At 43.0% G+C, this 25,866-nt stretch overlaps 1 protein-coding gene across 1 annotated transcript in view; it reads left to right on the forward strand.

The window, feature by feature from the left end:
• LOC148525214 (hemocytin-like) overlaps nucleotides 1-25,866 on the forward strand; it is a 200,258-nt gene that overhangs the window by 119,907 nt on the left and 54,485 nt on the right. Inside the window, exons 16-18 of the mRNA XM_088471025.1 lie at nucleotides 271-393; nucleotides 10,505-10,606; nucleotides 12,160-12,282. Of these exons, the coding sequence (XP_088327151.1) occupies nucleotides 271-393; nucleotides 10,505-10,606; nucleotides 12,160-12,282 (348 nt within the window). The remainder of the gene's footprint in view (nucleotides 1-270; nucleotides 394-10,504; nucleotides 10,607-12,159; nucleotides 12,283-25,866) is intronic.

Below are 25,866 nucleotides of genomic sequence, written 5' to 3' on the forward strand. Positions count from 1 at the left end.
CACCATATGGATGGTATCATTACTCACAGAACTGTAGTGTCACCATGTTAACGCTATGATGACAGCACACCTAATAACTTTATAACTTTGTAGCCAGTGCTACAATGATGTCACTAATCCCTAGTAAACTGAAAAGCTTCCTTCACTTAATTATTGGCTCAACACAGAGCCTGACTGCAGTAGACTTGTACACTGTAACATTATGTACTAGTCAGAATTATCTAATGGTATAAATGAATGTTAATCTCTTTTCCTGTTTCTCGTTTGAAGGAAGGTGAAATCGTTATAGGAGATAAGTGTACAAACTATACTTGTATAGTAATAGACCATCAATTCATCACAGTTGAAATAAAAGAGGTCTGCCTATATAAGAGCCAAAATGATTGTGCAAAGGTAAGGTATATGGAAATTTTAAAAACACAATTGATATCTACTTTGTGCCAATGTGAAAAGTCATTAGTGATAATATTAATAAACCATTATAGTATTAGTTAGTAGTACTGCCAGAACATAACATGAAATAGAAAGAAAAACCTCCGAAATGCCTCTTTTCCTATAGAAAATGTGTTTTACATAGTCCACTATACACTATATACAGTAAGTGTAAAAGTTAGAGAGCACTGATAACAGCATACTGGCCCTGATTCAGAGCCGGACGCTCTGACAGAGCGCTCGCTCTGAATCAGGGCGTCTTTTTTTTTTTTTAATGGAGCGACCTCCTGGCCGCTCGCATTGCTGTGGGTTGCCACCCACAGCTTATGCGAGCAGCCGGGATGATGGTCGCGATGGTCAAGACCATCGCGACCATCGGGCTTGCGACGAGACCCTTGTGGTAGGGTTCCCATGGGAACGCCTCCGTCTGGGCAGCCACCCCCCCCGACCCGCCCACCAAAGGGGGCGTGCTGTCACTCAACATCGACAGCACGCCCCCTTTGGTGCGAGACCCGGAGCGACGGATTGCCCGTCGCTATCCGGGTCTCGCGCATGCGCTGAGGGCCACCATCGACCCGGTTGCGAGTGCTCAGCGCTTGCGACCGGGTCTGAATCAGGCCCGCAGTGCAAATGAATACAGTCACTCGGCATGAGAGTCCGGCTGCATAATACACCCAGGAAGCTTCCTCCTTACCACATCATCCCTAAATTGCAAGTGCTGTTTAGAGGAACTTAACAAAGGAAGCCGTCTGGTGTCTGTATGCAGCCCAACTGTCAAGCTGAGTTAGCACAGTTCTATGTACAGCAAGACTGATTTATTCTACACTCCCTCTAAAGAAGACAGAGACTTAAGGACTTTTTATGCTTACACAAACACAAATCACTATATATAAAAAACACATTTCCTCAAAATGTTGTCATAGAAAAATTCACTGAGTAAAGGAATCTAGGTACACTTTATATTGAACAATATATCTGTACATCTACAGTATATGTTGGATTTAGTTCTTGTGTAGAGTCTATGGGCATCTGTGAAGTACTTTACCAAAATCTGTGAGTACTTCCTATGTTGTACTGATTATTTAAAATCAGATTTTCATACATTTCAATTGTCCACAATATGAGGCTTATATTGTGATTATTGGAATATTAGCTGAAAGAGTCTTTTTGTCATAAAAACTGTGGCTCTCTGTCACATTCCTAAAAAAAATATTCTATTTCATGCGGTCTATAAATCTATATATTTGAGCCTTTTAAAAATTATTCAAGTGTAATAGTATCTACCTTAGTGCATGGGACAATAAACAATAGAATGGAAAACATTAATTTTCTGAATAACATACAACATGGAGTCCCAACAAGATTCACTCCAAGATTCTGCCTGTCTTTATGGCAAGCTATGTATGAAATTACTCCAACTCACAGAGGTGGCATTCTTTTAAGGCACCTGCTGTTCTCTAAGGTGTTGAAAATCTGTGAAAAGAAAAAGAAAAGAATGGTGCCTGTATAGTTATACTTGTGCCATAACCATGCAGATAAGTTAACACATATCAAATAACCATTCCATAAAATCCTGTATGGCAGGGGTCTTCAACCTTTGGCCCTCCAGCTGCTGTGGAACTACAGATCCCAGGATGCCCTGCCACAGTTTTAGCATGCTGTTATATCAAAACGGTGGCAGGGCATGCTGGGATGTGTAGTTCCACAGCAGCTGGAGGGCCAAAGGTTGAAGACCCCATGCGTATCGGGATCACTGTAGGCTTCCTCTGTTTGGGAATCACACTTCTCAGCAGTGTAAGGTCAAAAAGTTCAGTTGTTTTTCAGACCAAACACCAGAAGGGGGCTGACTGGAAGGTGACAGAAACTAATAAAATAATCAAATAAACCAACAGAGGTATGCAAGAAAAGCATCTCTGAATGCACAACGTACATTAAAACATCGAAAGGGCTCAACTAAGGGTGGACCGATCAGAAAGTGGCATGAAATTCCCAGCCACTTGCAGAAGGTCCTCGAAAACAAACAGTAGGCACAAACAGGATACCTGGGTCAGTGTGACAGGAAGCTCACTCTGGGCTGGTTGAAGCAATGTCTCCATCATGGCAAATAATTGATTATATATAAGCCTCTAATACTTTTCCCATGTGGTTTCAATGTGCCACAAGCGTGATGAAGAACAGTTACAGTATTATCCACTTAGATATTGATAAATGTTTCTTGTAGGTCCATAAAAAGGGGAATTCAAATGCTTGGAAGATGGCCTTGTACAGGTGAACTGCATAATCATCAGTCATCCTTGATGTTAATTGCCATCTTCCATTTGTTATAAGCCCCTCAAAGGTCGCATTTTTTTAAGAATGTGGGGTATATTTACTAAGGTGCGGGTTTTTAGAAGTGGTTTTGTTGCCCATAGCAATCAATCAGATTCTACTTAACATTTATCTAGCACCTTCTAGAAGGTAATAGCTAGAATCTGATTGGTTGCTATGGGCAACAAAACCACTTCTAAAAACCCGCACCTTAGTAAATATACCCCTGTGTCTTGATAGAATCTCTCAGAGACGTCTGGAATCGGTGAAACAGTATGTTGTACCCATCCTCTATAGAAAGATTGTTGAACCCCAATTTTCACTGCATAGTTTTCTTCACAATTAAAGAGAATCCTGAACCGATGACCATGACAAAAACAAATTCTCCTGTATATAGAAAGTTATGACCTTTGTATCTAGCTTTTCCAGTTGGTATTTCATGCCTTTGATTGTGGCCTAAGCTGATACAGTAAAGACACCTGCCTTGGGCAAAGAAAACATCCCTGGCTACACAGGCTCGTGAAAGTATTAAGCTGGTACAGCATGAATCGTTGTTGGCTTTTAAACTAGAATAAGATGGTGGGTAGCTGTCTTTTTGCTAAAACTGACTTTTTTGAGGCGAAAAGCCGGAATCCGCGGAAAAGTTTCACCAATGACGTAATTTCGCCAGGCGGAAAAGTATCGCCGTATTCAATTTGAAAGACTTTCCGCCTAGGTGGAAAGTCAATGCAATGTAATAGGCGGAAAAGTTTTGCCTATGAATAGGCAAACAAGTGCAGAACTGGGGTTTTAGGGTGCAACATTGCGGGAACCACCGTGCAGCCTTCAGACAGTCCCCCAAAGGTAAACTGCGTAAAAAAAAAAAAACTCTTAAGAACACCCCAAAAAAATCACTTTGAATTTGGTGGCGAAAAAAAAAATGTTGGGGGACAAAGTTAAAAACTAGCGAACTTGACTCTGGGGGGGTCCCCAAGTATGCCCCATGTGTTTTTTTCATTGCAGATGCTTGCGGCAGGTGGATTTTTCACGATTTTTTTTAACTTCACTTTAGCAACTTTAAAATATGCTGGTCCCCATTTTCAAGAGCTCCAAATTTGATGGGATAAGTTATTTTCTGCAAAAAAAACCTCCTGAATACTATTCTGCACCACGTATACAAAAACGCTATTTAACAGCTATTGAGCCCGTTTAAAAACACCAAATACCTTCAGCAAGCCAAATCAGGGGGTACCATAGGGAACCCCCATGTCAAAGCATCTTTTGGGGGGTGTCAGGCTGATGTCCCCAAATCTGACAGTACTTTCCGACTGTTCATGTTTAGCCGGGTCCCGTTTTCACGTACTTTCAAATTGAATACGGGGATACGCGGGCACGCGCGCAATACTTTTCCGCCTACAAAACACGCGATGTAGGCGAAAAGTCCAGGAGGCGGAAAAGTATCTCCGGGTCCGCTCAAATTGAATACGGCTCTATATAAGAACAAATAAAAAAAACATACTGTATGTTATCATTCTATGTAAAAACAAAAAAGTAACGAATTAAGGATTACCTCTCCTCCCAAACTACTTGTGTTCTACTTCCTAACTCTTAGGTTGATGCAAGGAGTTGACACAGATGCTGTTGTTATTAAACAGGCTTTTGTTTTATTAGTAACCAGGCCATAACTAGAGGTGTGAGAGGGTTGATGCTGGTCAGGGCAGGGCTGCTGAGACTCCTGGTGCCAATAAGGGAGGAGTAGGGTGTCTGTGACCTTTGTTGCTCCTGTATTTGGCTTGCAGGATGCCTGGAATTGCACCATGCAGCCTGGTTTGTGATGTCATGATGTCACATGGTGAGGAGACAGAGGGGCATGACCAGGTCACATTAGTGCCTACAGTACTGATTAGAAATTCAATATTCACAAATTTGTAGTATTTCACATACTGTATGCAGCAGGCACATAAAAATGGCAGAGTAATAATTTTGCTCATTAAATCAGGCACAAGCAACAGACAGTATTTGATCACTGCTGGTGTAAACACAGATACTTTGATACAGAAGGTACATGCTGACAATTGAGTTATTGGGGTATATTTACTAATGTGCGGGTTTTTAGAAGTGGTTTTGTTGCCCATAGCAACCAATCAGATTCTAGCTATTACCTTCTAGAAGGTGCTAGATAAATGTTAAGTAGAATCTGATTGGTTGCTATGGGCAACAAAACCACTTCTAAAAACCCGCACCTTCGTAAATATACCCCATTCTGTTTATACACTTGCTGAATGGCTTCAGAGATGCTTGTACAAATGGTAGAAGCAATAATTAGGCAGACAATCCTAGATCATGTATGTAATGAAGCACAGTGATGACAGTGTACTGCAATTAGGGCAGGCAGAAAAATATGTCTAGGTATCTCAAAGTAATGACAGGTGATGACTGCAACTAGAGAGACATGTGACAATTCAATGCCTCTGGTTGCTGAGAGATGGTAGTATTAGTATAACCTATTGGTGGAACCTGTGTGGTTTGCAATAGGTGTCAGCGGCATGTAAGATGGATGCATAGCTCCCAACATTTGCTAGCCTAATCGTAAAGGGGGCGTGGTCTGTCAACACGCCCCATTTACATCACTAATGGGGCGTGCCCAGCATCTCCGAGATGCTGGGCAGCCCCCGGGCTTCCCCCCCGTACTCTGAATATTTGCTGTGCGCATGCGCACAGCATCTATTCTAGCTCTGCATTCACGCTGCTCTGCTATGCGTATACTTCTTCCAACTCCCCCCCCCCCCCCCTGCGGGACAATGCGGCCAGTTGGGAGGTATGTGGATGGTCAGTTCACACAGATGTCCTTAGACCAGGATGCTGGGTTTATTAGTAACAATGGAATACACAGGGTTAACAGTGGTGGTACATCGGTAAACACAGTAAGCTGTATGCAGGGCCTGCTCTAGGAGTGTTTGACCAGTGCGGTCGCACAGGGGCGCCACCCGCAGGGGGCGGCACCCTTCCCCAGCAACCCGATTTCAGCGGGACATTACTGTCCCGCTGTTCCACCCGCGGGCCGAAGTGAGCATGCGCGCGGCAACCATTCACTGACGGAAGAGGACTGGGAGAAGCCCAGCCAGTGACGGAGTGCTGGGCTTTACCCCCAGCCTGACGTTATTTGGAGGCGTGCCATGCGCGAGACCCCGTCGCTCAGGGTCTCGCACTAAAGGGGGCGTGCTGTCGATGGTGAGTGACAGCACACCCCTTTGGTGGGCGTGCCGGGGGCGTGGCTGCCAAATGGAGGCGTTCCCATGGGAACGCCTTCCGTCTGGGTCCGGCCCCACTGACATCACTAGTGATGTCAGTGGGAGTGATTTTGGCTCTGATAGAGCCAAAATCACTCCAGGGCTTGCGGCAGCGAGACCCTACCGCTGAGTCTCCTCGCAAGCCCAATGGTCGCGATGGTCTTGACCATCGCGACCATCATCATGGACGCTCGCATGAGCTGTGGGTGGTAACCCACAGCTATGCGAGCGTCCAAGAGGCCGCTCCAAGTTTAGGTAGGAGGGCCCTGATTCAGAGCGAGCGCTCTGGTCAGAGCGTCCGGCTCTGAATCAGGCCCTGTGTGCTCAGAAAAGTCACAGATCCCCGAGGAGAGTCCAAGTGTGTCTGCAGTTGCCATGTGTGAGCCTGACCTTTCTAATACTGTACTTGAAGAGGATCTTCCTTCCACCATTTGTGTGGCCTATGCAAATGTGGGGATGAGCAACATAAGTTAACATGCTGACGTATAAGTCGAGGATGCTTTTGTGGAATTGCACCAGGAGGATGAGGAGGATATTTCTGTAGTTAGCGCTAACAAGGATGATGAGGATGTTGATGCCAAGGATGTTGTTTGTGTAAATCAGGCAACAGTTGTTGCCCATGGTAGGAAAAAGGCAAAATCCGTTGCTGTCATGCCGGGGCAAAAGACAAAAAATACACTTCTCATGTGTGGAATTATTTCTTCCCAAATTCGGAAAACAGTGGTCAAGCCATCTGTAACCTTTGCCAAGCAAAAGTGAGTAGAGGTAAGGACCTTAACCATCTAGGAACCTCCTTCCTGTTACGTCACTAGTAGCGCATTCATCAAATTGAAAAGTGTATTTCAAATTTAGAAACTTTGGGTAAAAAAACGTAACAATCAATCCAGTGTCACCTAGCTGCTCCCTTCTCTCTGTTAGATCCAAGCACCTGCAATCTCCACCACCAACACCTGCATCATCATCAACATCCTCAATCGTAATCGAAAGTAGCCCTGCATCCAATTTCATGAGAATGCCTGACTCCTCTCCTATCCATAATCCTTCAGAAGGATCCTTGAGTGCTACGCCTGTTGCTGCTGCTGCTGCCGTCGTGAGTGGATCTTCATCCCAGAAGGGGACCAGGAAGAAGACTACTTTTAGTAGTTTAACAAAATAATTGACTGTCAAAAAATCCTTTGCAATGGGGAACAAGTATGACAGTAGACACCCAGTTGCACAGCGGATTACAAACGTCATAGCAGCTATGCTGGTATTAGATGTGCGTCCAGTATCCGCCATTAATGCATTGGGTTTTAGACAGTTAATTGAGGTCCTGTGTGTCCACTACCATGTCCCTTCTAGTGTCCACTTCACTAGAATAGCAATTCCCAGTCTGTACAAGGACATTAAAAAAACCTTATTAGTGTCCTGTGAAATGCCATTGTGCCCACTGTCCACTTAACCACAGATATGTGGACAAGCCGGACAGGGCAAACTAAAGATTACATGACTGTGACAGCCTACTGGGTAGGTGTATTGCCTCCAACAGCAGCAGCATCTAACAAATGCCTCTGTGTATCACCGGTTTCACTAAGAGGCATACCACTGAGAATCTCTTAGAAAAAAATCTCAGGGAAATCATTGCAAAATGGCTTACCCCACTTGGACTCTTTTCGGGATTTGTGATTTCTGACAATGCAACCAATACTGTGCGAACATTACATCTGGGTGAATTCGAACACGTCCCATGTTTTGCTCACACAATTAATTTGGTAGTGCAACATTTTTTTTTTAAATTACAGGGGCATGTAGGATATGCTCTCTGTGGCCCGAAAGCTTTCTGGACATTTTCAACACTCAGCAACTGCGTGCCAAAGATTGCAGCACCAGCAAGTACTGTTGAATTTGCCCTGCTATCAGCTGAAGCAAGAGGTAGTAACTAGGGGGAATGAAGGAGCAGCAAAAGACCATCCAAAGCTACACAACAGCCTATAACATAGGGAAATGACTGGTAATGCACCTTTAGTCAAGCGCAGTGGAGAATAATTTAGATTTTGTGCAAGGTTCGCAAGCTGGAGAAACTGAAGGAGGAGCTGAAATGGAGTGATTCTGCTAAGTATTTTGGACTTGTAGATCAAGCCCTTCATTCGCTTCACCAGGATCCAAGGGTCGTCAATCTCTTGAAATCAGATCACTGTATTTTGGTGACCATATTTGATCCTAGGTTTAAGCCATACCTTGTGTCTTTCTTTCCGACAGACATAAATCTGAAAAGATGCAAAGAGCTGTTGGTGAAAAAATTGTCAGCTCAAGCGGCACTTGATATGGCAGCATCTCCTCCTTCAGTTTCTGTGGCTGCCAGGAAAAAACTAAATTTTCTTAAGAGACCCACTGCTGGTGGTGATGCAGATCAGTCAGCATAACCTAATGACATCTGGTTGGGTCTGAAAAAGCTGCCTACATTTAGTAACATGTCTACCATGACTTTGTCTGATACAGTCACCATTCAGAGAATGGTGGATGATTACTTTAGGGATAGCATCCAAATAGGCATGTCAGACAGTCCATTTCACTACTGTCAGGAAAAAGAGGCAATTTGGAGTCCCTTACACAAACCGGCCTTGCTTTACTTAAGTTGCCCATCCTCCAGTGTTTACTCTGAAAGAGTTTTCAGCGCAGCCGGGAACCTTGTAAGTGATCAGCGTAGGAGGTTACTTCCCCAAAATGCGGAGAAGATGATGTTCATCAAAATGAATTACAAATTCCATGAGGAAGACATTTACCAGCAATTAAGTAAAAAAAATACAGAGGTGCCAGCAATGGTGGATTCCAGCGGGGACTAATTAATATTGTGTGAAGAGGATGTACACACTGATGGAGATGATGATGACGATGACAACATTTGATCTTACCTACTGTATATTGTAAATGTAAAGCCAGTTTGTGTATGGGATAATTGCCACCAATGTCCATTACGCATTGGCAGCTTGTTTTGTGGGGGTCCAAGCAAACCAATCATTTCAGCCCCAAGTGGCAGTCCCTGTTGCTGAAGTGATTGGGTGTGTGGGAGTGCCCAAGCACAATTCCATCTTGCACCTCTTTTCTTTGCATTATGTGCTGTTTGGGGCATTGCTGCCTGACATTTTTGATTGTATGGTTTATGAATGTCCAGAAATTGTAATGACCATGAACAGCATTTCCTGCATGCCCCTTTCATTTTTTTTTTAAAAAATTGTGAACCACCAAGTTGATGGGGTCTGCAAATATGAGCAGCCGCACAGAGCATCTACCTGTCAGGATGTGTACAATAAAGTGCAAATACGTTTAATACAAAAATTAGTTGTGTATACTGGTCACATACATATTCACATGGTACATACAGTGCGTAAAGCAGGCTGAGGTAACCTGAAGCACACCAGATGTTGTTGACAAATAACTTCCAGTAGGACCAGCAAACATCACAGATGCTGGGAGTTCTAATTCAGCTGAAGAACTACAGGCTGCTTTCCATCTTGGTCCCATTATCCCTAACAACCTCCCTGGGTACAACTACAAACTAGTAAACTTCTGTTTACAGTATGTTCTAGCAGCACCTCCACAAGCAAGGCCACTTCATTTTTTTCGAAGTATAAAAAATTAAAAAACCTCCTCCAGATCAAAGATGTAATTTAGTAAATGAAAAACTTGATCCTAGATTGATCTTCCCTCATAAATTGTTTTAAGAATCAAAATAAATAAATAAATTAAAAACTAATCAATCTTTCCATCCTTTCCCTGTCTTCAGTCCATAAACATATTCCAACTCCGTCGGACCTCTGACCTATTTAAGGAAAACATTCTTGGTTTTTAGGTTTCTTAGGGGTCGTATAGTTTATTAAACTGCCATCCTGTCTACCACTGCAATGCCACTCTGTGCCATGTTGGAAGCTGAACTGCCACATGTTAGTGCCGCCCACTGCTGTCGCTTAGCTTAGTCAGCTGACGAGCTGGTTGCAGCCTTTTTGCCCCAAACTAGATGAACAAATCAATATTTTGAACTGTGAGGTGGTCAAAATTGACTGGAAATTACTGGAAATAGATGTTATTGAGGTTAGTAATACTGTAGGAACAAAAACAGGCCCAAATTATGTGATTTTAGCTGTTTTTATGATTTTTTTTTTTTAGAAAAAATACAGATCCAAAACCAAAACATGCAAGGGGCAGTTTTGTCAAAACCAAATCCAGATCCAAAACACAAGGAGATACAGATCCAAAACCAAAACACGCGGGTCGGTGCACATCTGTACTTTTTACTGATACAAAAATGTACAAAACCACTATTGCACACATCATCAATGTGTGAACCTTGCTGTAGTTATAACACTATGAACCATTTTATTACTTTGTACAGTTTGGGTGAAAAGAGGCAGTCTAATTATCCTGCTGCTTCTATACCATCATTTAACCTGTTCTTTCCATTGTGTTTATTTTCCTGAAGCTGCCTGACTAATATTATTATTTACTTATTATATCTCCAGGGCTACGAGTATGTGCCACCTGGAGCTGACGAATGCTGTGGATACTGCAAACAAACACATTGTGTATATGTAACTCCAAGTGGGAAAAATGAGCTCCTGAAGGTACAGTGACATCTTCTTTTGTTCCGTATTAGTATCTATAGCATACACACAGAGGGGCTGATGTACAGTAGAGTAGGAAGTAAGTCCAACTTCTACAGTGCAAATGCTGATGCTGGCACTAGACTAAAGGTATTGGAGCAGCATTGTCCTTGCTCCTTCATAAGGCAGCGCACTAGTCAGACATCCCTGGTATAGTGACTTACATTATTCCACACACCATAATGCCCATTACACATTATGCCACACACTGTAATGCCTATTATCAAAGTGCCACTTACATATTTGCCCCTGACACCATTTTATGCCCCACAGTAAGACTTCTAATTACTTTTACATTACCTGCTCGTTGCCAGCGGTTTCATGTTGGTTGCCAGGGGTTCCATGCTCGTTGCCAGGGGTTTCACGCTTGTTGCCAGGTGTTCCATGCTTGTTGTCAGGTGTTACATGCTTGTTGCCAGGGGTTTCATACTCATTGTCAGGGGTTTCACGCTCGTTGCCAGGGCTTTCACGCTCGTTGCCAGGGGTTTCCTGCTCTTTGCCAGGGGTTTCATGCTCTGGATTTCATGCTCATTGTCAGGTGTTTCATACTCGTTGTCAGGGGTCTCATGCTCGTTGCCAGGGGTTTCATGCTCTGGTTTTCATGCTCGTTGTCACGGGTTTCACGCTCGTTGCCAGGGGTTTCACTCTCATTGCCAGGGGTTCCATGCTCATTGCCAGGGGTTTCATGCTTGTTGTCAGGTGTTCCATACTTGTTGCCAGGGGTTTCACACTCATTGCCAGGGGTTTCACGGGAGAAGATGCAGCTTTCTGCATCTTCTCCCAGCAGCGCCAGCATTCCCGGCACTTCTGGGAACTCTATGTGCTATGCGCTGGCCTAACAGACACTATAGGTCCAGTAGGACCTCTAGCATCTGTTTCCTCCTAGGCAGCGGCCATATTTCAGCAGATTCCATGCGGGAATCTGCAGCCCCGAAGCTACCGTGCCCCACAAGCCTGCGCACCCCCAAGCCACAGCGGGAGCTGAGTCAGCCCTTCGGCACTCCCTCAAATCCAGCGCCCGGTACACGTGCACCTGTATCTACCCCCCCCCCCCCCCTAGTTACGGCTCTGTTGTTATTACTGAAAAACGAATGCTGGAGGATTTTCTGATTGGTATTTTCTGACTGGCATTTTCTAATATCAGCATTTTTGGGTGGACTCCATACTGTTTGACCCCCAAATTTTGTTGATATCAGAATATGCTTAGCAGCACTTTAGTAGTGCTAAAAGTACTGTTGGGGGACACACATTTTTTTCAATTACTATTTACTTAAAACATGATTATTATGTATTTTGCACACTTAAGACATAAAATCTGTTCAAATCTACATCATGCCCAGAGTGGCAGCCATTTTGCAGCCCACCCACTAGTCTATAGTAAACTGAAAATCGTCCTTCACTTGATTATTGGCTCAACATAGAAAATGTCTACGACTGTAGTAGACTTGTACACTGTAACATTATGTACTAGTCAGAATTATCTAATGGTATATTTTCCTGTTTCTCGTTTGAAGGAAGGTGACACCATTACAAGTGATAAGTGTACAAACTATACTTGTAAAGTAAATGACCATGCATTCATCACAACTAAGAAACCAGTGACCTGCCTACATGAGAGCCAAAATGATTGTGAACTTGTAAGTTAAATGGAAATATTAAAAGCACAATTGATTTCCACTTTGTGCCAATGTTAAAACTCATATAGTATGTTATAATAATATTGTACAAACAATGACTACATCGTTAAACAGATGAAATGTTTATTCAGTTAAACTGTATAGATTTTATTTTGGAATATGCACTTCCCACTTTAATTTTACCAGATGCATTGTTTCACTTTTTAGACAACTGATTAAGCACCTCTATTGTCAATTTTTACTAATTGATATGAGCAAGATTCTAATCAATTTACCATCTACCAATTCTCTTATAAAATGGTGTCTTATGACAATGTGCTTAGATAGGCCATGATGTTTGGTGATGGAAGCCAAATCAATTGCATCTTTGTTGCCACATGCAATGCTGACAATATTTTTTTAATTAAGAAGACCTAACTTGCACAAAGTCTCCTTCATCTACAAAGCTTCTTTGGCTGTGTCTGCGAGTGCCATGTACTCTGCTTCAGTAGTGCATAAGGCGAATGTAGGTGTTTTCTGTTAAGCCAAGCTGATGGTTGCGTCTGTCAAAGTAAACAGATATCTGTTGTAGGAATGCCTGTCATCTTCTTCTGATCCCCAATTGGCATCATAGAAAGCTTGTAACGCTATACTTCCATTTTTTTTAAATCTTAGTTTCAAGGTATTTCTACTTCTTAGGTATCTCAGGATACATTTTACAGCAGTACAATGCTCTTTTCTAGGGTTTATTGCAAATTTGCTCACACGACTTACTGCATGTGTGATTCTGGGCATGTGCCAACACTTGCATACATTAAAGTTCCAATGGCACTTTGATACGGAACTCTTTGTTATTTTTCTACTTTTGTCATTTGGGGTACTGACTGGTTTGGCATCAGCCATTCCAACATTGATAACCAATGCCTTATTGTATCCCTGTTGGTCTATAGTAACAGTCCCAGCATTCACATTTTGTATGATCCTCAAACCTAATACTTGGTGTACTGGGCAAATGTCTTAAAGTCTGAACTTGTCAGTCAGAAACAATTTGACTTCGGCAATCTGGCTTTCCTGGCCTCAAACAATAGATCATTTACTTATACAACTATGATGAAAAAGCTTTTTTTCCCCACTTGTAGTGTAAACAGTGATCGGTTTTGCAATGTACAAAGTCAATTTCTAGCAAAACACTGTGAAGTTTTATGTACCAGTAGTGGCCACTTTGCTTTAGCCTATACAATGATATCTTTAACAGACATACTTTCCCTCTGAACATGCATTAAAATTATAGTGTTTCTGTAGCTCCATGTAAATCTCTTCAATTAGCTCATCATTCAAGATGGCTGAATCAAAGTCCAATTGGTACAGCAGCAAATTATACACAGTAGATATAGCAATGACCATACATATTGTACCGTGCCATATTTCTGAGTGTAACCCCTGCAACAAACTAGGCTTTGTAGTGAGCAATAATTACATACTGTAAAAGTGTTTAGCTTCTTGCAGAAGATCCACTTGTTTTTTACTGTTTTGCAGTTGATCGGCCTATCCACAATGGTCCAAGTGTCATTGTTGTTCAGCGCTGTAAAAGGCAAAAGTTTCAATGACTAAATATGGATTAATTACCTATCTTCCCTTTACCTCCAATCCAGTGGAAGTGGAGAACCCCCCAATAAAGGGGTCCCTCATCTCCAGGGCACCCCAGGCCAGGGCTGAAGCTCGGGGCTTTCCCTGGCACCCCTGGGCTGTGGGTGCCGGGGAATAGTCCATTATTAAAAGTGTAATAATGTCTTTTACAGGTGGACCTATAGGTCCCATGAAGCCTCCCCCGCAAGCTGGTACTTGGAGAACCACAAGTACCAGCAGACAGAGCATTAAGGGCCAAACATAACACCGACTGCTTTAATAATTTATTTTGCTGCACCTTCATCTGGGGGGAGGTGGTCTTCAAGCTGTTTTTCATGGCCGCCACTCATCCAGGACTTTCCCGGGCTCTTCTTTGCTCCTCCTCTGCCGTCGGACTGACACCCGCTCCCTTATATAAGTCAGCATAAAGGGGCGTGGCGATTACACAGCGAGCTGTGATTGGCTCACCACAGCCATCTAGAATTAAAAAAATGGCGCTGTGATGCCATTTTTTAAATAGGAACCTGCGCTGTCACCCTCAAGGTAAGCCACCTCCCACTGCTGCCTCCCGCACCACCATAGTCCCCATACCCTGTCACGACCCTGTCTAGTTGTCACCTTTTTGCCTTGAGACTTACCCCTGTCAGCTTCCCCATGGATCTGTGTGTGTAATTTGCCTGGAGGATTTGCTCTGATTATTGCACCTGGCCTCTCCTCTGTCTGTGAGCACTGCTAGCCCTGATTGGAATCACAGGTGTGGTTCTGATTCTCAGAGCTGCAGAGATGTATACTCCCTCTGCATGTTGTGCCTTCCACCACTCAGAATGCTACTACCAGACCACCTGTCCGTATCCACCAATTGATGCCAGACCCATGGTATATATATCCTCTCCTGATAGCATTCTGGGCCTGAACATCTCGTCTTCCCATGGTGTATGGTTCATGCATTCAAGTCTGTCCCTGTAACCTGCTACAGCAATCCCTGGCGCTATCCAGAAAACCTGTTTCAGCTGTACCTGGCAATCCAGTAAATCTGCTGGCAGCAACCCCCGGTGCTTCCAGAAAACCTGTTACAGCCAAGCCTGGCAATCCAGTAAGCCTGCCGACCGCAACCTCTGGTGCATCCCGAAAACCTGCTACAGTAATACCTGGCATCCAGACGTCCTGTTACAGAATACCTGGCCTGTGCTCTGCTGCTAGTCCTACTCCTGGTTGGTCCCTGGCACTCTGTAAACCTGCATCGTGTTACCCTGCCTTGCTTCCTGCTGTGGATCAACTCCTGCCCCTGTTACCTACCTATTCCCTCCCTGAACCTAAAATTCCCAAACCTACCCATTCCTTCCTGAAACCTGTTATTTCCAATTATCCTGCCCAGCCTGCAAATTCCCAAACCTACCCATTCCTTCCTGAAACCTGTTATTTCCAATTATCCTGTCCAGCCTGCAAATTCCCAAACCTACCCAATCCTTCCTGAAACCTGTTATTTCCAATTATCCTGTCCAGCCTGCAAATTCCCAAACCTACCCAATCCTTCCTGAAACCTGTTATTTCCAATTATCCTGTCCAGCCTGCACCTGAGTTCTAGCCTTTGTCATAGTAATTCCAGATTACCCTGTTTAGCCCTCGTCTCAGCATTACCTGACTTCCCTTCAGCCATTGTCACATTCCAGTCCTGAGTCAAGTTCCAAGCTCATCAGTTCAGTCCACGTTGTCCAGAGTCAAGTTCCAAGCTCATCAGTTCAGTCCACGTTGCTCCAGTCCAGAGTCAAGTTCCAAGCTCATCAGTTCAGTCCACGTTGTTCCAGTCCAGAGTCAAGTTCTTAGTTCATCAGTTCAATTCAACAAGTCTTCCTGCCGGTCCCAGTCCGGTCCCTCCAGTTCCTGTCATTTATCATCAAAGGCAGTTTTCACTGCTACCCAAGTCTTGTAAATAGAGCTATTTACATTATCTGTGATTCCAGTCATGCCGGCCTCCGTTGAAACCCGATCACCACCTGAGACAGGTAACTCGCAGACACCAATTGTGACATACCCATCCCGCCAACATGCCCACCGCATCCCCCTGCCGCCATTCCTGTTACATCCGGAAGCAGTGATGGACAGTACTGTATCCCACCAAATCCTGCACTGCTGCCATGCTGATAGTGTGTTGGGTTGCCGGGACCGGTAATCGGTCACCAGCTCCGGTCTCCACACTGCAACATTGGTCACCTGGTTGGCGGTCGTGTCTCCTAGTTTTTTATCATTTTTAAAAACTAGGAGACCCGACAGGCGATTAGGATCGGGTCTGTGGAATGGTCAGCGGCTGGTACACACTTGTCCAATCATAAAAATGGAAGCTGTTCAAATCAATTTGGCAATACTTTCAGGTGCAGGAAAAGGAGGGGTCATACTAAACAGAAAAACAGAAAGGGGAGTATCCCCTAGATATCCTCCAGCACACTAAATTGTACCTTCAACAATACATGAAAACTATATGGTAATAGAAATTCAGAGATATTTGTTGCATGCATTTATAAGTACATGGAAAGCTGCCAGGTCATTTCACGGCTTCTCTGATAATGGCAGTCCCTACTCTGCATGTTAGAGTAGGGACTGCCCACTCTGGGCCATGTAATTATCTGTTGTAAGGCACATACAGAAATACATCCAAATTGAGAGCCAGCTTACCTGGGAGTCACCCCTGGGAACTCCAACTAGCACTACAAAAGCCACAATGCCCTCCAAATGCTGGCTCATTCATGCCTCTCAACAGCAAATGGAAGCTGCACAAATCAATTTGGCAATACTCTTCAGATGCATGAAAAGGAGGAGTCACACTAAACCGCAAAACAGAAAGGGGAGTATCCCCTAGATATCCTCCAGCACACTCCATTGCACCTGCAACAATACATGAAACTATATGGTACCAATGTCGGACAGACCCGTCGGTCAGGAGTCGGATCTCTCGAAGATTGGACAAGTGTGTATCCAGCTTAAGTGTTAGTTTGGTGTAAAGAGCAGAATCGAAAGGCAAATGAAACAGTCAGAGAATTGTGTTTGCAAATAATGTCAGACATAAACAACAGGCAGTATTTGATAGTGACTGGTGTAAACGCAGGAGCAGATAACTTGATACAGATGGTAAATACTGCCTATAGGGAATTGGTATGTAATACTAATAACGACAGCGGTAAGAGTGGGGAAGTCGTATGTGACATTCACAGCTTCAGTGATTGGGAGGTGGTGCATTATGTCATACGGAATAAGGACACAGCTTTTTCACTGCAGTGGGCATAGGAGCAGATAATGCACCCCATAACAAAACTGTATAATTTTTTCAACTAACATAAAATGATGACTATCTTCTTTTTTCTTATTTTTGCCTTTGCCTGTAAAGATAAGCAAGGGTCAAGGGACCTATGAAATGGTGTCTGCATTAGAGCTCCGATCTGTTTCTCAGCTAGTAGTGCAGTATTAGGTTAAAATTTAGATGCATTTGTGCACATAATCCATACTTGGCAAGGAACATTGACATTGCAATTGTTTGCACCTCCACAGATGCCATCATTGTGGCCCGTCAATTAGTGCACAAACTTACAAATATCTGTAGGTGTATTTTTTAACAATAGTAGTGTATTACAGGCATTATTTTGTTTTTTGGTTGTATAAGTTGCCAAAAAACCCTTAATGCATATGAAAGTGATTCAGAAATGTTTTCAGGCTGCTGACCCCATGGTTCTATAAGTTTATTCCAATGCCCCCACTCACTGAGGCCATTACTCAAAACATGTTACGGTGTTAAAAAAAATGATGAAAGTTTTTATTTCATTTATAAAATAAAACAGTATGTTATGAAACAACTGCCTATATTTGCATAAACCCTCTAGAACAATAACTGAGGTTTTCCATCTGTAACAACCGCCCTTGTTCCTTTAGAGAACAATATTCTAACCGGTGCTGAGATGCTGCCAGGTCTTAAACTCAGGGTAGTAGAGGTTTATACAAAAAGACAGATGATCACATGGTATGACTGGAGCAGTAAATACACTTGTAATGCAATGATATTGACTGATTCAATAGCTGCGAAAACAATCACAGCAGGTGTACCAATAAATGATAGGAACAGATGATTGCCAAACACAAGGTCATTGTTCCAAAAATAAGTAAGGGGATACTTCGCATTAGATGTTATTTGCAGGACGCAAGAGACCATGGACCACACCGACTAGACACACAGTGATCAGGAAATCCAATAGCACAGTGAAGAAACTAGGATCAGTATAGAAAAAAATACTATGGTGGCGCTGCATACATTTATTAAGACCATAGACAATACAACAATCCCAAATTTTTTAATTGTTATATAAAATCTATTAGAAGATAGAAACATGGTCTATGGTCTTAATACATGTATGCAGCGCCACCGTAATATTTTTTCTATATGGTTTCAGTGTTGAAAGTTTAGGCATACTCTCTCATTGGTGTGCTGCAGCATTTATTTATAAGCCTATTACTGGAATAAGCATACTTATCTGGCACCAGGATAATTTCTACTAGTAAGAAACTGGGGTCAGCAAGCTAACTCCCATGCAAGAAGCTATAACCGGCAATGTGCTGAATGGCTGGCTGCCTTTTAACTGGAAATGGGCCAATCAGGAGTCTCCTCAGAGATCAGCCCCCTAAATTAAAGTATCTAATGCAGCTGAATGCTGCACGTATAGACCCGCGTCCCAGCTACTGGCAACAGCCAACAGGACCATCATGCTTTGCGGCTAAGCTGATGCGGCTTCCAGGTCACCTAGTAACACCCGGGACCCGCCAGAAGTTTGAGCCACCACGGCTCATAACACAGTATTGAATAATGTATTAATAATTTAATTATATATTGACATTTTTAATGCGATAGAAGAGCACGATGAAATGGTAGCATTTTCTCAATGTGTAGTTTAAACTTACAGTATATAGTAACTTTGAATATTGTTTTTTCTTTCTCCCTTTTTACGGTGGTAGCTTTAAGTTTGTATGTTGATGTTGCTGTTACTTCCCAATGCTGTTCATAAACAGAATTAGTTAGGAGACACAGCAGTCTACCGTCATAGCTTTTTACCTATACAACAAACATGTATAAAACTTTGTGAAATGTGCTGTATTATGAACCCTGTGAGCCTATTAAAAAGATTTTTTGATTTGTATCTGTTTCTCTGACGCCTGACTAACATAATTATTGTATTTTGTTTTTCTACAGGGCCAGTCATATGTGGCACCTAATATTGACCAATGCTGTGGATTTTGCAATCAAACACATTGTGTATATGTAACTCCTGATGGTGCTATTGTGGAACTGGAGGTACACTGACAGCTTTTCTTTTCCATTTCAGTTAGTATATATTGGATATACACAGAGGCTGATATAGAATTGGATGAAAGTCCAGCATCTAAGTGCAAAACAAGCTTAAAAGTGCATACATATATGTTTGTATGTAGACTAAAGATGAGCATCCATTATACAATTTTCTGTCAGATATCTGTCCAATCTGGCTGGTTGGAATGAATACCTGGTAATCTATGGGAGCAAGTAAGTCGATCATAAGGTTTTAAACACTGAAAAAAGAACAAAATAATTGTTCAAATTGGTTAAATGTGTGTTTTAACCAATTTGTCTGAACAACCATTTTTGGCTATTATCCAGTGTTTGTGAGCAAATGGACGATTGTCACTTGCTCCCATGCAGTACCAGATTTTCATTCCAACCAGCCAGATTGGACAGATATCTGACAGAAAATTGTATAGTGGATGGCCAGCTTTAGACCTATATCTCCATTATTTTATAGCAGGTGCTGAAGTCTTTAAAATATCTTGTATTTGTCTTGGCTGAAAACAACACTGGACACGCTAGTATATTTATCTGTTTAAAGGGATTTATTCTACATCACAAAAAAATATAATCTATATTGAAGCAAACAAGTGATTATAATACATGAAAATGATATATTTTTCAATCATGGTTCAATGTAAACATATATACCTTAAAAAAAATGGATAAAAATGGAAGAATTACTTGTGAATTACTTGGTATTATATTGTATGCAAAATCTGGATTTTTAAAATAACTCCACAATATGTGCTCTGTGATTCACCACAAGAAATCTCCACTTTCTTGATACTTTCTTGATATTAAAAAGTGTCAATTGATAAAGATCATTTTCATGTATTATAATCACTTGCTTGTTACAATATAGATACATTTTCTTTTGCGATTTTGGATAAATCCTTTTAAGGGTTTTCAGCCAAGACAAATACAAGATATTTTAATGAGCACAGCACCTGCTGTAAAATATTTGTTGGATAGGAATCCCCTATATTCATAGGGGTAACATTTCTTCTCATATAGGTGTGTATCCACAAACACACCAAGTGTTGTGCAGCTTTTAAGATTCGTACATTTAACAAGCGCCTGGGTAACTGTTTATATATGTTTCTATATCTCCATTGTGCCTCTTTGTACTTAAATTGACAGAACAAGGAAAGGAAGGAGTCGCATAGCATAGTCTAATTTAAGTACAGTACATGTTTTGCGCACAGTATGCTGTATGCAGGGATGGAAGCAGGCGTGGACACAAAGGTGTAGCTACCATAGGTGCAGTGGGTGTGGCCACTATGGGGCCCAGTATGCCCCCAGACTCGCCTCCCCTGCACCATGCTCTCACCTCACAAGGTTCATATCACAGAAAGTAGTGTTTCCTACCTGCTGGGAGGTACGGTCACGTCACATCTCCCAGCAGCCGCACGCCTGGACCTCTCTCCATGCATCTAACTTCATTCAAACATCCTTCCAGTCCGCTGGGAAGGTCGATGATGTCAAGCCTCCTCTCAGCATCCCCAGGCCTGGCCATCTTCCCCCTTCACCCAGCCATACTCACAAAGCACTGCAACAGTCACCCCTGCTGGAATGTCCATGGGAGAAGGCATGGATGTCCTAGCAGGGCAGGCAGCACTACTGCAGAGTCCGATTAAGGGGCAGCACTGGGGCATATGTCTTAAGCTCCACTGTCTCAGGTGGAACCTACAAGTGCATATTTGCCTGCTCCTCACCAGAACAGAGTAAGAGTACAGGTGGTGAGCTGCATTACAGGTGGGGGAGGAGGGGGTGTGTGAATCAGGTAAGAAGAGAGGGGGTGAGCTAGATGAGGAGAGGGGGCAGGCTGGACTAGCAGTTGGGTGGGCCAGATGAGGAGTAAGGTCGGGCTGTATGAGTAATGGGAGTGAAATTTCAAGTAAAGAAAGAAGGTTTGCTGTGGGAGCTTAGGAAGAACAGCAGCAGGGGCCCAGGGGGCTTACAGGAGAAGACAGAGAGTTAGCTGGAGAGAGAGTGAGACAGCAGCAGAGGGGGTTACAGTACAGCCAGAACAGAGAGGGTTAGCTAGAAAGAGGAAGGACAGCAGAAGGGGGGTTACAGCCAGAACAGAGAGGGTTAGCTAGAAAGAGGAAGGACAGCAGAAGGGGGGTTACAGCCAGAACAGAGAGGGTAAGCTAGAAAGAGGAAGGACAGCAGAAGGGGGGTTACAGCCAGAACAGAGAGGGTTAGCTAGAAAGAGGAAGGACAGCAGAAGGGGGGTTACAGCCAGAACAGAGAGGGTAAGCTAGAAAGAGGAAGGACAGCAGAAGGGGGGTTACAGCCAGAACAGAGAGGGTTAGCTAGAAAGAGGAAGGACAGCAGAAGGGGGGTTACAGCCAGAACAGAGAGGGTTAGCTAGAAAGAGGAAGGACAGCAGAAGGGGGGTTACAGCCAGAACAGAGAGGGTAAGCTAGAAAGAGGAAGGACAGCAGAAGGGGGGTTACAGCCAGAACAGAGAGGGTAAGCTAGAAAGAGGAAGGACAGCAGAAGGGGGGTTACAGCCAGAACAGAGAGGGTAAGCTGGGCTCGACTTTAATTTGTATTGTATAAATATATACATTTGGATTGCATATTTTTTTAGATCTCACACTGTGCATGGTTATATAATATATATATATAAACATTGGTTTGTAAGTCCACACTCTGTATCAATGTCTCCCAGGTGGGAGCAGGATTACATTTGTATCACATGAAAAAAAGTCTAAAAAAGACAATCTGCACTCCTGATATTATGCAAAAAGTAAACATTTATCAATGAAAGAAAGGTATTCTCAATATATGTATTCCAGCAGCCATTGAATTGAAAACAGCAAAAAAGTGCATCAGTGCTTAAGAGTGCATGTTAATAGGGTTCAGGGTACTTATCATCCCAAACATGTTCACAAAGAGAGGCAGATCAATGGCAATTGACTTGTACTCTGGCAGAAATTGTGCCCAACGCTACATCAGATCCAGAGAGGCAGCCATTTTCCAGTCTTTGACCATATTCAGTGCCTCAATGATGTCACTAGATGTTACTAGAGAACTGAAAAGCTGCCTGATTATTGGCTCAACACAGAAAATGTCTGCCTCTGCTGAGTGTGTAGACTTGTACACTGTAACATACTGTACTGGTCATAATTAGCTAATGGTATCTAATGGTATAAATTAACGTTATTCTCTTTTCTCTCGTTTGAAGGACAAAGAAATCTATCAAAGTGATGATAAGTGTACAAACTACACGTGTAAAATAATAAACAATGATTTTATCATAACTGAAAAACAAGAGATCTGCCGATATAAGAGCAAAAAGGATTGTGAACTTGTAAGTTATATGGAAATAATAAAAGTACAATCTATAACCCATTTATGCCATTGTGAAGGCTCATATATGATCATGAATCAAAATCTATCCTATAAATGATTTCACCGCTACAGAGATGTTTATGCAAATTAAGGCCCTCATTCAGAGCCACTCGCTATTTGCGGTCGTTCGTTTTCTAAAAAGGGGTGGCTATTCAAATGAACCGTTCGCACTTTGCGGTCTGTTCACGCCTCTAAGTCTGAACGAGCGAGCAAAACATGCGAACGTAAATTTGAAAAATACGCCCCCTGGCCGCTCGCACCATACGTCATGTCCGCTATTTATTAGATTAATCAAGTACATCGACCAGCGTATGAACTGCTCGCTATTCTTGTGGTTGGTTTTTTCAACCACTATTTTGCGAGCAGTTCTGAGTTAAAATAACCCAGTGACGTGGTCAATGACGCTGCTGGATTAATTATGCACTCCCTTAAAATGCCCGTTTTGACCTTTAAGCACGCCTGCGTTCTGATCTCCCCTCCCCGTTTTCAAGCACCTTCCCCTGTTACCACCCGCATACGCCTCATTCTGTCACTCAAATTAGCAGGCATTCGCTATTTTGCGATCACATGAATTTCGGCCGCACTGACTGGTTCACGCATGCGTATAACGATCCGTACGCATGCGCAGTTGGGCAAACATCGCTCGGAGCGAACGAGCTGCCACTTACGAGTGGCTCTGAATCAGGCCCTAAATGTTTATATATTTTACCCGGAAACAGTACTGCTGAATCATAAACTCCCTATTGGTCAATTACAACTTGTGAACTCATCACAATTCAAATGATTAAATTTACTATACTTCTAAATGACACGACCCTAGATATGGTGGGAAAAAGGGCTCAGCATTTATTGAAAACAACAGTAAAGGCAAAGCTGTATGGTGATGAAGAATGAATGGCCAGCTACACCCATATCCCCACATACCCAACCACATTTTATAAGCTATTATGGGGCCAAACAGGAGACATTCAAACTTCCTCTGTAATGATTCCAAAAAGTACAAGCTGGCTTTTTGATGCTGCTCACCCCAGTAGGGTAAAAACAATCTAACCCATCCAGCAGTGGCTCCTACCCTCTTGCATGAGGGGATCTGTGGCTGCTGGCCTGGCTGGCTGGGTCCCGGCACCTGTGTAATGCATCTGGCAGGCCCTGGGATCAGCGCATGCGCACAAGCGGCAGTGCCGCCACACATGCACATAACACCGGCTTCTAGGGGCTGTATCTGCTGCAGACCCTAGAAGCCGTGTAGGGCTGCCCGAAAGGGAGAGCAGCGGCTTCTGTTAAAAGCCTCTTTCTGCTAATTACAGCCTGGACTGGCAGTCTCAGGGGGAGAAAACACCACCCCCTAGGGCTGCCTGTCCTGTGTGTGATTGGCAGGTAGCGCTTCCAATGGGAAGCCTCTGCCAGTCACAGTATAGCCAGTGCAGTCACGGACAGCAACTGGCTCACTGAAGTGAGGAATTTTACTGGAGGTGGGGGGCTGCAGCCCATAGGTTAAATCCACCACTGCACCCGACTGTTGGAGGGGAGAGCAATTCAAGAATTACTGCAACAAGGTGGATATTGACTGCCATTCTTTCCTCCCCAGCAACAAAAGCTGACAAATATCCAAAGAGAGGGTGGTAGGGAATTTCCACAAAAAAGAGCTATGAACTGGTAAACCAGGGCTAATAAAACATAAACCCACTACAAAACTTCACCTATAACAACAGCTAATATTCCCATTATCAGTCCCTCAACAACAGCTAAATCAAACCATTACCAAGTCACTGCAGAATATTTGAGCCTGTCCCAGTCATGGTCTTCAAACCCCTTTCCGGCAAATACATTTTTTTTTTTTTTATTCTAATGTGATCATTATACTACTCACACATTGCAGGGATGGTCTAATTTCCTGCATGTTTTTTTTTTAATTATTATTTTGGTGATAAATCATTTTTTATTGCTGCGAATAGCAGCGATAAGAAATGACAATGATAAATATGCACAAAGAAGTCTCCCGACCTTATATAGCAAGAGGAACTTTTGAGGTGTCTTAGCTGTATAGACCATAAACTAGTCATATAGGCATTTTGCATGATTTGTATTACACTTTCCTCCAATAAAATTTTATTGAGTTAAAAAAAATGGCAGCCATCTCTTGTACTCTGGTTTTCTCTGGGCCTATAAGAGGAGCAAGGGACCTCTGGAATGATGGCTGCATGTTGCAGTACGTACAGCCCTAGTAGTCAAAAGATCAACAATGACAATGTCGACATTAAAATGTGGGCACCACAATATCGACAGTTTTGATGTCAACATTGTTTACATTTTGAAAGACAGCGTGTTGACATTTTCAAAATGTCGAAATGTGAAATACCAACATTGTCAGAATGTCAACATTAGGGTTAGGCTGCGGGTGAGAGAGTTAGGTTAAGGTTGCGGGAGGAGGAAAGGGTTTGGCTGCGGGGGAGGGGGGAGGTTAGGTTAGGCATTAGAGGGAGGGTTAGGTGTAAGGATTAGGGTTAGGCGAGAAATACTCACCCAAACGCCAGAGAATCAGAGATCTGATCCGGAAGTCACAGTCATATAACCGCCAGGACCTAGAAGAAGCAGCTGCAGCTGTTGGGAGCAGGTAAGTCACTGCTGAGCCAGCACGGACAATATGTCGACTTATCGTACCCAACTCCTTTTATTAGGTAGCAATATTTCCTTCACCTCTTGCCTGGCATGGTCGCATTTTTCCCACCACGCCATGCTGTGCGTTATCTGGTCGCAATAACGTATGCAGTCCGATCAGATGGATCTTCGGTCCCTCTGCTTGCCTGCACCCTCCCCCAGTGTCTGCCGTGCTGCTGATTACTGCTGATCGGTCAGCACAGCAGGACCCCCCAGAGATTAGGAGCCGCTGGAAAAAAGTCAATTAACCCCCCCCCTGGTACCTGGTGCCTGAAGCCACTGTAAAAATTAGTCACAATGTTTCCGATGTTCTGATGGTGGTGATTCGATGTTCCGATGTTTGGAAAGAAACAATTTTTTACTAATATTGAAACATTTATTATTATTATTATTTTTTTTAAATGAAATCATTTTGGATAAGTTGAAATAGATGTTCTTCACCTAATTCACTCATAAAAAAAGAAACATTTCTGAGTGGTTTTTCTTTTTTTAAATTGTCATTTAAGTAGTTAAGTGAAAAATCAGGTGAACTTGTGCACCTAATCCATGCATGTACACTTAACAAGGAACATCTTGATCTGCCCATCAGACATTGAAAA

This window comes from Taudactylus pleione, unplaced genomic scaffold (genome assembly GCF_031769625.1).
Source record: "Taudactylus pleione unplaced genomic scaffold, aTauple2 ptg000109l, whole genome shotgun sequence".
Lineage (NCBI taxonomy): Eukaryota > Metazoa > Chordata > Amphibia > Anura > Myobatrachidae > Taudactylus > Taudactylus pleione.